Source organism: Motacilla alba, chromosome 1 (assembly GCF_015832195.1).
Source record: "Motacilla alba alba isolate MOTALB_02 chromosome 1, Motacilla_alba_V1.0_pri, whole genome shotgun sequence".
Lineage (NCBI taxonomy): Eukaryota > Metazoa > Chordata > Aves > Passeriformes > Motacillidae > Motacilla > Motacilla alba.
Genome location: NC_052016.1, coordinates 38,579,287 through 38,592,738, shown reverse-complemented (window position 1 = coordinate 38,592,738; position 13,452 = coordinate 38,579,287). Strand labels below are relative to the sequence as shown.

Below are 13,452 nucleotides of genomic sequence, written 5' to 3'. Positions count from 1 at the left end.
CCATTTCTGGCAGAGCTCTCTGCATGGAGCTGGACATGGCACTGGTCATGGAGGTTGCTGGAAGAACAGGAGCTGTTTGATTACCTTCAAACTGGGAGCAGGAGATTGAGCTAGGACTTGGGAAACAAGCCTGGGTGTGTCTAATTCCCATTAACAGGTTGTGAAAACAGGGAATGGAAATTGAAAAAACCTTCCCTCTCCACCCACACTGTTCCCTTTTGCTCCCAGTTCCTGGTCCCATCAAAGCTAATGCCAGGAAAAGAGGCCACAAAATGCCTGGAAAATCAAGTCAACTAAAATGATCTGGCCTTCACCCTGACAGAAATAGGGACAGTGACATGATGGGAACTGCCAAAAGTTCAACCCATTAACAGCATGTAACACATTAACCAAGTGCCCAGAGCAGCAGCTACCCTCACACAGCAGAACTTAGGTGGCCTGGGTCTTACTTTCCTTCTTCTGGTTCTGGTTCCAGGTCAAATTATTGATACATCTAGATCAAATTATTGCTGTTTGACAGAGTCATCCTGATTTAATTAAGTGCAAATTCATGTAATCCACTGTGATGGGCCATGTTGTACCATCGAGGGAAATGGGGTCTTTAGACCACTGTCTTTACTTGGTCTGCAGTAGGAGGATCAATAGCTCTGGTAATTATTACCCTTGCAAGTGGAGTAGAACATCTGTCTTACTTATAGTTCGAATGCAAACTCCAAAGAATGGAGATCTATGTTAGAGGATGTAAAGCATAATTTTAAGATTAAAAAGTGTGCAGGATTAAATTATTTTCTGTCTGTCCTACCCTTCTCCTAATATAATCATCAAAACTTTGGTAAGCTGAGTAACTCTGGAGTTAAGAAATCCAAGTGCAGTGCAATAACAAACCTTCACTACCAACCTCATTCTGCCCTGCAGTGACCTGCATAGGAAAAATGAGGATAGTAGAGCATGTGCAATTTCCTTGGGGACTGCACAAAAGACAGCCCAGATTTGTCCTCTTCCTTCTGCATCTGATACCTAAAGACAGCTTTGCTTGCCCAAAAGAAATGTAACCCAGGAAGGTCTGCCTCACCCACTGAGGAGAGGATTCATACATATGGACCGGTCAAAGCCTTTCTGAAGATGACAATTTACAGTGGTAAAGGTCAGGAGCTGGACTGATGGAACACCAACCCGACAGGACGAGATGCAGAACTGCACATGGCAGAGGGATCTCTATAGAGATCTACCGTTTTTGTCAAATAGCCAAACAGCTCACATGGCTCCTAAGCCTGCTCCTGATCATTAGGACCTTGGTCAAAAATGTGCTCTGTAGACAAAAACTGAAGAGAAATGTTTTCAATCTATTCAGGCAAGATAAAGTTGGCAAGCTCAGAGACATGCTCATCTCACCTACATGTGATAATATGAGAAGCTGTTTCTTCAGTGGTATTCTATGGTAAGTTCCCTTCTACAGATGCTACCACCACTTTGACAAACCAAGCAAAGTGTTCAGCATTATTTCATAGTGTCAGGCAACTTTCTAGGAGTCAGGAACAACTATCTTTTGGTAGTTGAATGGATTCTGGCACAGATAAAATGACTCAGCCAAAGTAACCCAGATAACCCAAGATGAAAATTTTTAAGTTTTGACCTCCTAATACACAGCAGTTTCCCCAGGTCTGGCTGTTGCAGTAATGGTTATTAAAAAGCAGACTCCCCCTTGCTGTAACACATTTTCACCTGAGACCCTTATCTCAGTGAATTCTATATGAGGTTCAGTAGACATCCACTTAGCTAAGTATGCTAAGATCCATAATTTTGTCTTTATCCACCTCAGTACCTTCATGTGTAGCATCCTGTTAAGCAGGTGGAAGATAATGCCACTGGTAGCTGGTAAGGATTTTCTGAAATTATAATAAAAATATGAAGCAAATATATGTAGTCTGAATTGAAATGCAGAGGTTGGTTATTGTGCTTCTATGATTGTAGCAATGAGTTCTCTCCTTAGCCTTCTCTGCTTTAGAATAAACCATCCCAGCTGTCTCAGCCTCTCCGCAGAGGGAGGATGCTCCAGTCCTTTAGTCATATTTGTGGCCCTGTGTTGGACTCTCCAGTCAGTATGGCCATGTCTCTCTTGTACCAAGGAGCCCAGAACAGAAGAGAGTGTTCCCAAATATTCACTGCGGTTTTATGGCATTCAAACTCTGAGCCTGTCTCTGCTCTATTTGAAATGAAAGATCATTGCATTGAGAATTTGTCCACTGCTTCCTCTATCTGCAGTATGAAAACACACAAGTGGGGAGGAAAACAGGTTCCTGGTGGATTAAATCATTACACAGAATTAGCTGTATTCCTTTGACTCCAGAAGGCCAGTTTCTTGACCAGCTTGGTTAAATCTGGTAATTCCTTCTAACAGAGAAGAAGTGGCACAGGTACACATTTTTGGTTCAGTGCAGTCCTGCAGATTTATTTTTACTGCTGGATTTACAGAAGCTGCAGTTTCATTTCACCCTCTTCTCTCCCACTCATACCACTGGGATGCAAAAGGAGAAGCTGCCACTGGGAGAAATATGTTTATATGTTTCTGTCAATGAACAGCAGGCTTCCTTTTCCTTCTGATATCAGACAATGGAGTTGCAGGGAATGGAAATTAAATCTGATACTTAGAAGTGAGGGAAAATTACTAGGTCCCCCTCAGAGGTCTGAAGACACCTGTTGTGACAAAGCTTTTATTTGCCTTTATAGGATAAATACAGGAAAGAGTGGGCCAGGGAATATGTCCCAGGTCTCATCTGGTCACAAAGAGCAGTAATCCAACACTTGTGGACTGAGAATAAATCTATTGCTGAGAGTAACTCACCATTATGGACAACAAACCTGTCCTTGTAAAACACTAGTGAGGGTATGGAAAAGGCAACTCCTTGCTGTTGTATGAAGCTTCAGTTTTCAGGAGAATGATCAACTCATACCCCTGATGAGGTGGTTGTGAGGTGAAAGAGAACATGCGATTTATCTAAGTGTCTTCTCACAGATCCATGGAACTGAAACTTCACAGCTGGAGGCACGAAACTGATCTTTCATCAGGACAGCACAATTTTGCACAGCGCTGTTAGAGTGGACCCTGCAAGAGACATGGAACAGTAGTGAGAATGAAAGAAAATACTGAGATTGTCTCCTGGAGACAAGAAATTAAAAACATCTGATTTTGAAGGGTGTAGCCCAGAGGAAGAGAAACAACCTGACCTCCAAAAGGCAGCTGTTAGAAAATAAAATGTACACCAAAGAACCTATCTACCTGCCACAGCTGAGTAATTTTGCCATCATGGAACCCAAATCAGACCCAAACATAGACACAGTTCCCTGCAGTGACAATGATATCCACCAGCATATGAGTGGCAGTGGTGAAAGTCTCATGGAATGTTCACTGCCTTCAAGGAGTTTGTAGGAACAGAAAGCTGGATTTATTCAGGGAGCTAAGCCAAGTGCTCAGAGTACTGACCTGTTAACAGTGAGATGTTGGGCAAGTTTTGCTTGCTGGAGAGGCTTTAGAAACTAACTCATTGCCTTAACTGCCATAAAAAGGAAAGGGCCAGGCAAAGTCATCAGATAAAAAAATATTTTTCCTCATGGAAAACACTGACTTTTTTTCCAAATAAAGACTGAGATAAAATTAAGGTTCTGACTTAGGTTGGCACCAGCAGAGCAGGAAAGGGCTGGGTTCTTGCACCCAGTGACACCAGCATTCTACAGAATGGGTGCAAGGTGGCTAAACCCAGTAAAGCCATATGCCTTTCTGACCAAGCATCTGTGTGCTGGTGCAGGTAAATAAAGTCCTTGGTCTGAGCAGCTGGAGGGAAGCAGAGAGTGAGATACTAATACTTGACCTGCTTTTCACAGGTACATGCCTTTACAAGGTGCAGGGCAGTGAAAAGTAAACCCTATTGAGCTTAGTGCAGTACAGGTGACAGCAAGAAGAAAATTTGCCCAGGAAGAAAGCTCCTGACATCTGGAGGAGGAACTCTGGGTGTTCTGGAACACCAGGCAATCTGAATAAGCACTATTGTTTTTAAAACAGAATGAAACTCACCTGGCATCACTTAATACAGAGCCATCCTCCCAAATCCATCCAGAGCTTGTACTGTTCCTCAGTCCAATCCAGAAACATTCTGCTTGAATACGCTTGAACAGATCCTAGAAATGATGATGAATTACAAAGTGACTAATGAAAGCCAGCTTGAAAATGGAGATAAGTAAAGAGAACAGAGAGCAAGATACATCCCCTCACCTCACTGTTCCTTAAGCGACTGACAGTACTGCTTCCCCACACCTTCTAATGACGGGGCCAGGAGTCGGACTCAATGATCCTGATGGGTCCCTTCCTACTCTGCATATTCTGTGATTATATGAGTCTATGAACTGCACCCCAGTCTTCTGGAGTTTCCTGCACAGAGCTTTATGTAGGAAGGTATGCTATTAACACCCTACTATACAGCTAACTAGCAAGCTAATATTAAGTATTAACAATTAAAGGTAAAATCAGGGCAGGGTAGGGCAGGAAGTGCAGGCACTGACAGATATGTGTAACAAGACCAGTATGAAAGCTCTCTAAATTTCATACACATTTTTCCTCCTGTGTGTTTTCAATGTTCATTTCATTTTAGCTAACTTTTAACCTCTAATTATTGTTAAAAGGTGAAGCCTGCAACAGAAATTCAGCCCTGAAGTAAATTCCCCATCCCTAACCCTCCTCTCCATAAAAAAAGACAAAGCCAAGAAAGGTAGGTTTGTCTTGTCCACTTTTGCAACCAAAGAACAGCAACCTTTCAGGGGTATGGCTGGGCTCCATCCTTATCTCCTGCTGCCATAAACAAAGCTTCAGAGAGGACATCTTCAGAGAGAAGCATAACAAAGCTGGCTTGGTAAAGTTGTGGGAATAGGAGCAGCTTGAGGAATCACTGGAGTGTTCCTGGTGTTTTGGAGATGACTGCACTTCCCTAGCACTTGGAGGTCGAGCAATCACAGCCTTTGCAGTACAAGGCAAAGATAGCTAGAAAAGTCTTGTTTAGATGGATGAATCTAAACCCTAACTCTAAACCTAACCCTGTCCCTGAGCAGGGATAATGAGTAACACTCTAGTAGCTGAGATGGTAGTAAGAAAGCAGCAGGAGCAGGAAGGCTTTCTTCATGCCGAAGAAATGGGTAATCTGGGGAAGATGCCTATTTCTCAAGGAGACAGGATTTGTCGAAGCAAATCTGAGAGCCTGGTACATACTCCCAATCAAGCAGAGACCTGCCTTTGTAATCCTCCAGAGGACATCACACAATGCAACTTCTGTCCACGGACTGGAAGCTGTCCACGTTCATTGGACCTGAGCTAATATGCCCTGGCTTGAGCAAAACCGGATCAAGGGTTCTGCTCTACTTCAGCAGATGTGCCTCAGCGCCCCAGTAAACAGCACTGCTCATTTCTCTAGTGACCATACATGCCCCTGCCCCCAGAGAGCACCTGCAGTGGAACACATGGTTCCTTATTTCACCAGCACAGCTGAGGTATTTCGACAGAAGGAGGAAGTAAGCATTGAAAAGAGACCGAGAAAGAAATATCTAAGCATGAACACAGGGAATTGCATGGGTCACTGAGCAGGAGGAGATGGAGCACTCACAAGGAGGAGAAGAATCGCTTTTGCAAAGGAAGCATTCCTTGAGAGTGGGGACATATCAGTTTGTAAGCAACGAATACAATGACTGCTCAGTGCCACCATCATTTCCTGTAATCATTCATATCAGTCTTATTGGGAATAGGAGAGGAGGTGGAGAGGAACAGTGAAGAAAACTGTCTCCTACCATCCTTCATAGGATGATTCTGTATACCTGAGAGTGACCCTCATCTCTCTGTTCTCCCCTTTGCTTCTCTGCTTCCTGCAATCTTTCTGATGTGTAACACCACAGTCATAAATCCTTCCTCTCCTTTAAAACCAAAATATTGCTGAAGTGACAGCACTGCTTGTATGCCAGTCACTTAGGTGTCTGCAAGGAAAGGAGAGATCCTAAAAGCCACAGAAAACCATTACCATCTCCAAGGTATCACTGATCACCAGGAGGTGAGCTCCCTGTGCCCTGCAGGATTCATGGCTGGAATTCCAGTCCTTCTTCTCCGTGGAGAAGGAGTAGCAGCTCCCTCTGTAGGCCACCCACTGTTGAGGGCAGTGTGGGTGGCAGTCACCTGTAAAGAAGTCAAAATACTCATACTCTTCTCTACTATTAACCAACAGAAACACTTGTTAGCAAGGAACTACTGAGAAACAACTCATTTGGATAGTTGAAATGCAGGAAACTCAAATCAGGACAAGATTCTGAAAATAACAATGTAATTTCAAAATCTTACAATAGTCGCATGCACTCTGATGCTGGTGGCAAGCATGTACACACTCACCCCGCCCCCAGGTTTCCACTGAACCACTCAGATACCCAATAATACCCAACTGGCTACCTGAAAACAGATTGCACTCTGTGTGGTGTGATCATGTCCCACTTTGGGTGGATGGATTTTAAGCAACTAACAGGAAGCTCCTCCACATAGTCTAGCACTATCTGCATGCATGCAAATATATTACAGACCTATTTGTTCTCCAGCTTACCACTACATCTACCAGGCAAGTCTAAAAAGACTTTTCAATATGTTTAACTGTTCTTTGCCACAGGATCTGAAATGGGTTTCCTGGAGTCTGCATGAGGAATATATTCTTCAAAATATTCTGGATATGCAGTGGGTACATAAGGCTGGTAGAAATCTAGAAGAGCTTCTGGTTTTAACTCCATACGATGGAGTTTCTGTGGTTAGATGTATCGCTGCTCCTTTGCTGTTGGTTGCTCATGCTCAGCAGCCCTTTGTGCACTTACTCATCTTCCAAATCAAAGCAATTGCCAGGGAGATGCTCAGTGTGCCAAAGCCTATGGCCAAGCCCTTCAGAACTGCTGGCCGCAGACAGGGAGCTGTAAAAGAGAAAAGACACCACAGTGAAGAGAAGCCACAGGAAAACTGGCTGTAGTTTTATATAGTTTGCTTCTGTCCTGGGCATTTCCACAAGGAACTGCACTATTTAAAGCATTGTGTCTGTATACTCTCTGCACATGGCGGACATCACTGTCACTGCCCAGACAAACTGGGGCCTCCCCGTCAGCCCAGGGCCCCATTTTGGCTGGGTTTGGGGCCACCAGTTCCTATCTGAACTTTCCAGGGGGAACCTTTCTCCACATTAGCCACAGCTCTGCCCCTGCCTGGCCAGTGACTGACCCCACCAGAGGAAGCACCTACCACAAGTGAGCTGGAGCCACCTAGGCACCGTGTGACACCTCGTGCTGCCAGAAGCCTCACAAAAAATCCACTCCTGCCTCAGCATTGAAGGTTGGGATGGGAACCAGAAAGCTGCATTGCTACAGCCACCATGTTCCAGCTTACATGTAAAAAGAAATCCAAAGCTTTTCCCCCAGCTCTCCCAGCAATAACAACAGGTTTAATCTCAGCATCCTGTTCACAGGCTTAGACACATGGTCATGCTATATCTTCCCAGGATACTCCCAAGGCAGTTCTACATTTTCATCTTCCATGGTGGGGTGGCAGGATGGGAGAGCCGGCCTTGAAGACCTTCGCACATCTTCCCCTTCACACTTCCACCACCACTGTTTGCTGTTCACTGGCTGCCAGTGGCAGAGGGTGAGGCCTTGGGGCAACTTCCACTGTAGCCCAGCACAGCTTGCTTTCAAACGGCTGGTCAGGACTGGCCTTTAGAGGTCTGCTTATGTACAGCACAACATGTTAACCTCCAGGCTACATGTTGTTTTTCCACTGCCATCTCCTGGAGCTGTGTTTGACCCGAGAGGCATTCAGTTTGCATAAAACATTTGAAATTTCATCACTAAAATCTCTTCTCTCCCAGACAGAAGAGAGGGTGACACTTACTGGCACGGATGAGCTCCAGGAGAGTTTGGTTTGCTTGTTTTATTAATCTCAGTATGACAGCTGGACAGACAACAGCACTTTCTAAGAAGCAGTAAATGCGCAGCTAACTTATGTACCACATCCTGATCTTGTGATGTTCCAGAGCCTTCTACCCAAATATAGCAATAAAATCCCCATGGATCTCATGAGATTTGAGGTGCTTCTCTCTTGGTCATGTCACGAGATGCAAAGAAACACATTTGATCTCTTGGGGGAGGTTGAAAACAAATGCAGATCACATATGAAAAATATTGTGAGAAAGACAAAGAAAGCCAGTGCTAAAACAGAAGGTCAAGGGACTCCACTTAAAAACAAGAACACATCGTTTACATATTGGAAGCTTTGTCCAAATATGGAAAATGGACCAGATCAGTAAAGTAATTAGAGTTAATTTATTTTGATCTTGAGTAGTTTGCAGGCTCAGATATGTTAAGGCCAGTTTCTCATCTCTAGCAACACACTTAGGCCTGTGGTTTTACCAAGAAGTTTCTACGGTAACAAGGGAGATCATGAGGGAGTGTTGTTGTAAGCATCATTCTTCTGGTATAAAGATCTTTTCTAAGATAGAGGTTTTCTCATGTTTCCTGAAGCTTGTAGGATCTTCTAGCTGTCCCAAACATAGTTTAAAAATAGTAACATTTCTTATTTTTTAAAATCATTATTACATAAGAAAACTCCATCTCTTTTCAGAGACAAAATACAGAAAGACTTTTTAGTTACAACCTACTCCTCAGCTTCACACAAAGGGACAGCGGAAGAACTGAAGGACTTTGACTGGGTCTGAACTTAAACTTGACTCTGCTCTCTATTCCTCTTGTTTGTATCCCTGGCAGCTTGGGTTTTGTCATCAGATTAGGCCTCAAGAGAATGAAGTCAGCCCAAGGTTAAGGGGTAGGGTGGAGGTTTTTCTCTGCAGATTACAACTGAAAACTTGGCAAAAGGATATAAACATCTGATGAAACATAACTCCTGGTTCTGAGATCACATCTGTACTTGTATTTTCCTTCCTCTCTTGCCTCTCCAAAGAAGCTGTCTCCTGCATCCTTCTCATCATTCTTAGGTTTTAGAGAAAACTGCCAAGACAAGGCTACCAGGATGGCAGTCTTTGAAACAGTTAATCCTCAAATGTCAGCACTGGGCACGGAGATGGTGCCTCCTGGAAATGAATAGAGCAGTTCACTCTCTATTGTTTCAAGCCAACTGCAGAAAAAAGGGAATGATTCATCATCAAAACAAAATCCCAGGGCACCTCCACAACCCCAGCAGTGGGAGAGTCACTAAAGTTCGTAAAAATGAAAAAAATATGGCATTAGATAATTTTGGAAGGGAAAAAAAAAACAAAGTGAAGTGGGAAAACAGGAAGTGTTTGAGGTGAATTTAAGCTGCACTTGGACTGCAGAGATCAATCCAGAGAAGTGCAATAAAGTATTTCACAAATCAGGGTTTTTACCAGCTGCAAAAGGAGTCCCTGCAGTTCACACTTTTTGAAACAGGTTCAATGGTTTCTGTTTGATCCTCAGCCCCCGAACTACACATGAAGCTCTTGTAGGAGTGGATGGGAGAAGTACCTAAGATGAGTTTGAAACAGGAGGAAAATCTGAATGGAACATCCAGAAATATTTTCATGTAGTTGTCTGACGAACTGTGGAAGAATCTGTCCAAGGGGGTAAGTGGACTGGTGGACATTTAATGTAAATATCCAGTGTTATCACTTTCTATTTACAAAACATCCCAACAAGTCTCTCGGTGCTCAGGAGAACCGACTCTGATACTCTCCATTCATTTGCAAGCAACACGACCCAATATTTTTAGGTTTGTGAGTCCAGATTCAGTTCAAAAACTGAAAGCTGTTAGCATTTTACAATTCAGCTCATCAGGACAATCTGAAGAATGTCATGGCACTGTCCCAAACAGGTCCCCTCAGCTCCTGCCTACCTCAGTATGGGAGCAGCATGACTATCTAGAGCCAAGGAGGAGAATTTCAGATACAAAGATTCTGTTCCTGTGGCACAGGTCTGTGGCACAGACCTGGTTATTGCTGTTACTGCAAGCACACTACACAGGCTAACACTGTCTTAAGTGAGTGCTGTACTGACATTCTGTTAGTGCAGCATATCTAAGGCTCTTTGGAAGCCAAAGAGAAGAAACAACCAGGGCAACTCTTCATTTTTGAGGAGTCCATAAGCACCAAAACCTGTTGGTTTGACCAGAGGACTGATCTACACACCCCTAATACTGTGCCTGCAAAGTCAGCAAGGGAAAAATACCTGAGAGCACATCTCTCAGAAGTGATGGAGGCAGGAACAGAGTTGAACAAAAAGACCTTCAAAAGAAAGGTTCTTAAAGTGAACTCCTCAGGGATCTCTTTCATGCTGAAGAAAGCTGAGAAATAATCAAATAATATGCACAAGAAGTGTGTTCAAGTATCAGCTTCCTTATTTTCGGTTGTCTGACCATAGCTCAGAAAGACGTGGTTCCATAAAAGAATGTGAAGAGATGTGAAAAAGAAAAATGCAAACATCTAAAGAGGGCATTGGTTAATCCCCTTTCAACAGGGCGGGGGTGAACAGGAATAGCAGGGAATGAAACAATGTTACTGTGTTTTCTGATGCAACAGAAAACATAATTTCTGGTGAAAACACATGCACAGCAAGACAGCCCTCCAAACAGATGGAGTGTGAGTACCAGATAGTAACTGAGGAGTTTCTGTGCTGGCTTTGTTTCCATAGTGAAACAAGTGACCAGTAAACACCTAAGTAAACAGCAGCAGTAAACACCTAAGGTATACAAAATTATTCTGATCAGGGTACAGAAATCTTGAACCCCACAGTGAGAGTCCCCTTTGCTGTAAAACCTCTGGAAATTTAAAGTCACCCATTAGTGTTGCAGCCAGTGCAACAGAACTTATCTAAAGCTCACTGATGTTTCAAAGAATTATAGAATTATCTGAGTTGGAAAGGACCCTAAAGCTCACTTAGTTCCAACCCCCCCACCATTTTGCATGAAGGGAATATTTACAAGAAGGATCACCAATGCAAAGTTTGACTCTTTGACGGTGGTATTTCTACACTAAGCTGCCAGAAGAGTTGTTCGGTATGACATCTGCAGGTCTAATCAGGGGTAATGGAGAGGAAATAAGGAAAGTAAAAATTTAAGGAAAGCACTAAGAAAATCTTCCTGATAGTAAAGCGTTCTGAAGAACTGTTTCACAGCAAAAGCTGCAAATTTGCTCACTGGGAGGTATGTAACACTAGAACACAGAAAACAGGAAAAAATTATAAAAGAATCCTGCATAGCCCCACAGGAGAGAGGCTGGATGATCTCATATGCTTTCTCTGTCTCTGATCTCTGATTAGCATGCACCTCTAATTTATCTGTACTCGCATCTTGCCTGCCCTTCAAAGAACTATTGCTCACAACCTCTTGCTGCTGACAAGCAGACAACTTTAAACCAGTTTTGAAGAAAAGGATGCCTGGGTTGAATACCCAGGAGCAGACACTGAAGGAGGTCGGTGAGAGGGAGGGAAAAAATGCTGGGTCTCTAACTCGTCAGCTTTAATCACATCACAATATCCACAGTAATTTTAGAACCAAAGCCAGCTCTCTAAGCTGGCACTCAGAATCAGTTGCCAGTTCAGAGTGTTTCTGTTAAATCTTCCTTTCACTCAAAGTAAAATTTTTGGTGGACCTACCTGATCCATCTTTCCTCACCTCTTTTCTCCTGTGGAGCTTTGGGTCTTGAAGGAGGAGTCTGAGAGAATTTGACAGAAGTATACGTTACTTCCTCGCTCTCATCAGCTGCAGAAATTTCTGATCTGCTTGCCTCCATGCCAAAGCAAGGAGTGTGCACAAAGGATGTTTCGATCAGGCTGTTGAACAACAGGGCTCAATGCCAGTGAAACAGGAAGCCTGAGGCTACATTCAGAAGACAAGAAATATGAAGGTGCTACCTCTATCTCCAGCTGCTAAGATAACCAAATTTACAACAGAACGGAGAGCAGAGGAACTGCAGCAGCTTTCATTTTCTAACCTGATGGAGGATGTCTCAAGAACAACTGCTAATGGAAAAGGTGATTAATCACAAAGTTCAGGGGTGCTCTAATTGTTGCCAATGCAAGAAGGTGTGGTTACACTGATGCAGGAATTGGGAGGATTCGTGCTGCTCTGAGGAGCTCCCTTCAGGGCAGGAGCAGCAGGATGGTGACAGCACAGGGCAAAAAAGGTGAATAGTGAGAGTACAAGGTGAAAAGTGGGATAAGCAATGGCTACAGCAAAGTGGCAGCCCAACTGCTGTCAGACAGGAAGTAGAGGTGGACAGCACAAGTCTGAAAAGGAAGCCTTGTGAGCTTTGGACAATTCCACTTCAAACTGGGAACTCTGTCTATACCCAATACCAGTGTGACTGTGCTTGAGACACAAGGCAGGCACTGAGAGCTGGCATTCCTCAAGTCCCTCCAAGTCAACACGTCAACAGCATCAGTACAAGGGAGATAGGGACATACTGAGGAGAATCTACCAAAGGGGCACACAGAGGATAAAGGGACCAGACTCCTTCTATCCTGGGAGGAAAGACTGAGAGCTCTGGTACTCTTTGGCCTGGGGAAAAGACTTCTTGGTTAGCATCCAATTAATGTATATAAATGCCTGGAGGGAGGGTACAAGAAGAGTCAAACTCTTCAGTGGTGCCCAGTGACAGGACAAAAGGCCATGGGCACAAACTGAAAGACAGAAGGTGTTGCCTCTGAACATCAGGAAACACTCTTTTACTCTGAGGGTGGCTGAAAACTGACATGGGTTGGCCAGAGAGGTTGTGGTGTGCCCCTCAAATGAGAGTGGCCTGGGCTGTAGGTAGACCAGGTTGTAGGTACCCTGGCTTGAGCAGGGAGTGGAACCAGATGACCTTGAAAGGTCCCTTCCCAACTCAACCATTTAGTGATTCTGTGGTCAGCAACAACAGGAAAGGCTACTTTTCTTTTGAAGTATTGATCATTGATGAGAAGAGTTCAAGTTGTGCCAGGGGAGGTTTAGATTGGATATTGGCAAAAATTTCTTCACCAAAAAGAGGATATCAAGCACTAGGACAGGCTGCACAGGCAAGTGGTTGAGTCACCATCCCTGAAAGTATTTTTAAAAGATGCAGATGTGGAGCTTAGGGACATGGTTTAGTGCTGGGCTTGCCAGTGTCAGGTTAATGGTTGAACTCAATGATCTCCAGGGTCTTTTCCAACCTAAAAGATTCTGTGACTCTGTGGCAGGGAGTACAGATGTTTCCAGCACCCTAAGAAATCTCTTAGCTGCATGGTTGGCTGGTTTTTGTTTTAATCCACATTCTGATCCGCTCCGTTTTGTGCTCAGAACAGGGATATTGGTCAGGCTCAGGCTGCACTTCTTCAGCACAGTACACTACAGTTGATTTCCAATAATTGTTTGGGCATGCTCAACAAAGGAGTTGGGATGACTGCTACCTCCAA

General features: G+C 43.9%; 1 protein-coding gene across 1 annotated transcript; it reads right to left on the bottom strand.

The window, feature by feature from the left end:
- Positions 1-2,272: 2,272 nt before the first annotated feature.
- Positions 2,273-11,894, bottom strand: KLRG1 (killer cell lectin like receptor G1). Its single transcript, XM_038154068.1, has 5 exons — positions 11,693-11,894; positions 6,883-6,975; positions 6,054-6,205; positions 4,070-4,173; positions 2,273-3,103 (listed from the first exon to the last, which is right to left on the bottom strand). The coding sequence occupies exons 1-5, from the start codon at positions 11,808-11,810 to the stop codon at positions 2,992-2,994; spliced, it is 579 nt and encodes a 192-aa protein (XP_038009996.1). The 5' UTR covers positions 11,811-11,894; the 3' UTR covers positions 2,273-2,991.
- Positions 11,895-13,452: the final 1,558 nt, after the last annotated feature.